The sequence below is a fragment of the Carlito syrichta genome, unplaced genomic scaffold, assembly GCF_000164805.1.
Source record: "Carlito syrichta isolate Samal-C Ts95f unplaced genomic scaffold, Tarsius_syrichta-2.0.1 Scaffold311911, whole genome shotgun sequence".
NCBI classification, from domain to species: Eukaryota; Metazoa; Chordata; class Mammalia; order Primates; family Tarsiidae; genus Carlito; species Carlito syrichta.
In genome coordinates, this window is record NW_007256007.1 from 101,498 (window position 1) to 104,041 (window position 2,544).

At 56.0% G+C, this 2,544-nt stretch overlaps 1 protein-coding gene across 1 annotated transcript in view; it reads left to right on the plus strand.

Moving 5' to 3' along the window:
• PLA2G1B (phospholipase A2 group IB) overlaps positions 1–2,544 on the plus strand; it is an 11,500-nt gene that overhangs the window by 3,945 nt on the left and 5,011 nt on the right. Inside the window, exon 2 of the mRNA XM_008069295.2 lies at positions 874–1,033. Within this exon, the coding sequence (XP_008067486.1) occupies positions 874–1,033 (160 nt within the window). The remainder of the gene's footprint in view (positions 1–873; positions 1,034–2,544) is intronic.

The following is a 2,544-nucleotide window of genomic DNA, read 5'->3' on the forward strand; positions in this document are numbered from 1 at the left end:
GCAGGTCGAGGCTGCGGTGGCTGGGAGCGTGCCACTGCACTCCAGCCTGGGCGACAGTGAGACTCCAACTCAAAACAACAACAACAACAAAGGAATGATGTTCTGACACACGCTACAACATGAATGAACTTCAAAAACATTGCACTAAGTGAAAGAAGCCAACCATAAAAAGCCACTTATTAACCGTGCTCGGTGGCTCAGCCTGTAATCCCGCGCTTTGGGAGGCAAGGTGAGTGGGTTGCCTGAGCCCGCGGGTTCAGAGACCCGCCTAGGCAACTTGGCGAGACCTCATCTTTACAATAAATCAAAAATTAGCCGGGCGTGGTGGCGCACGCTACATGGAAGGCTGAGAGGGAAGATCACCTGAGCCCAGCAGGTCGAGGCTGCGGTGGCCATGAGAGTGCCACTGCCCTCCAGCCTGGGCGACAGAGTGGAATTCCAACTAAAAAAAAAAAAAAAGTTTAGGAATTAGTGATGACGGTCATCCAACTCGTGAACATACCAGAAATCACTGGATTGTACATCTTAAACGATTGCAATGACAAATTTTACGTCATGTGAATTTTATGTCAATAAACGATTTTAAAAAATTTTGTAGTCCCAGCTTCTCCGGAGGCTGCGGCAGGAGGATCGCCTGAGCCCGGGAGGTGAGGCTGCAGTGAGCTCTGTACTCCCGGGCGACTGAGTAAAAAAGGCTTTTATTTGAAAAAAGAAAAAGCCCCCACTGAGCCACCGGGTTCCGAGGGTGCTCCGCGGAGGCCGCTGGCAGGGGTCGAGAGACCGCGTGGGGCCCGAGGCGCAGGCCGGCGGGGGAGGCGGGGCGGGCAGGGGCCAACCTGGCCTCCCCTGAACTCCGGCTGTGTCCGCCAGCAGGGGGCGCCGTCGAGAGCGGCGCCCGCCCGCGGGCCGTGTGGCAGTTCCGCAGCATGATCAAGTGCACGATCCCGGAGAGCGACCCCTTGAAGGACTACAACAACTACGGCTGCTACTGCGGCCTGGGTGGCTCAGGCACCCCCGTGGATGAACTGGACAAGTGAGTGGTCGGTCGCCTGGCGGAGCGGGGCGCGGCCGCCGGGGAGGGGGCGGGGCGTCTGCGAAGGCCGCGGTCTCCCCTCTTGAGGCGGAAAGAGGCAGGTTCTCGGCCGGGCGCGGGGCCTCGCGCCCCGTAATCCCCGCACTCTGGGAGGCCGAGGCGAGGGGGCATAGCTTGAGCCCAGGAGTTCCAGACCCGCCTGAGCAACACGGTGAGGTCTCGTCTCTACAGAAAAAAATGTGAAATGAGCGTGGCGTGGTGGCGCGCGCCTGGAGTCCCAGCTCACCCCGGAGGCCGAGGCAGCTGTGAATCGCGATTGTGTCGCCACACTCCAGCCTGGGCGACCGAGCGAGACTCCGACTCAAAAAATATGAAATGAGATAAAATGTGATACAATAATAAAATAAGCTGGGCCCGAGGACTTACACCTGTTAGCTCTTTGAGAGGCGGAGGCGAGAGGACTGACCGAGCCCACGGGTTCGAGAGCAGTCTGGGCCACATGGCGAGACCTTGTCCCTACAATCAGTCAATAAATTTAGCTAGGCGTGGTGGCACACGTCTGTGGTTTCACCTATTGGAAAGCTGAAAGGGAAGGATCACCTGAGCCCAGCAGGTCGAGGCTGTGGTGGTCGTGAGTGTACCACTGCCCTCCAACCTGGGCGACAGAGTGAGACTCCGACTCGGATGAATGAATGAATGAATGAATGAATGAATGAATGAATGAATGAAAATAATTGTGTTCCCAGAGAACCTTAGATCCCAAAATCCCCGTGGGATGGAAGGTAGAATGTGCGAGAGGAAAAATGGTGGGCAATGCTGCCCTCTAGAGGTAGACTATGGCAACACACATCTCAGTAACGATTTTTTTTTTTTGAGTTGGTGTCTCACTCACTCCGTCGCCCAGGCTGGAGCGCAGTGGCACTCTCACGGCCACCGAGCCTCGAGCCACGAATCCGCAAGCTCAGGCAATTCACACTCACCTCGGCCTCTCAAAGCGCTGGGATTACAGGCTGAGCTACCGAGCCCTGCCCTCAGTAACAATTTAAGGATCGTCTTCTAGAGGCAGTTAACGGTGTCACTGCGCCTCTGCATTTTCAGAATATTGTATAGGATTTTTTGAGTCAAGGTCTCACTCTGTCGCCCAGACTTGAGTGCAGTGTCATGAGCACGGCTCACTGCAGCCTCCAACTGCTGGACTGAGGGGTCCTTCCACCTCAGCTTCCCCAGTACCTAGGATTACAGATACACGCCACCATACCAGGGTAATTTTTTTTTTATTTTTTGAGCCAGACTTGGTGGCTCAGCCTGTAATCCCGCGCCTTTGGGAGGCTGAGGTGAGTGGATTGCCTGAGCCCGCGGGTTCGAGACCCGCCTGGGCAATTTGGCGAGACCTCATCTCTACAATAAAATCAAAATGAGCCGGGTGTGGTAGCGCGCGCCTGTAGTTCCAGCTACTTGGAAGGCTGAGGCGAAAGGATCGCTGGAGCCCAGTAGGTCGAGGCTGCGGTGGT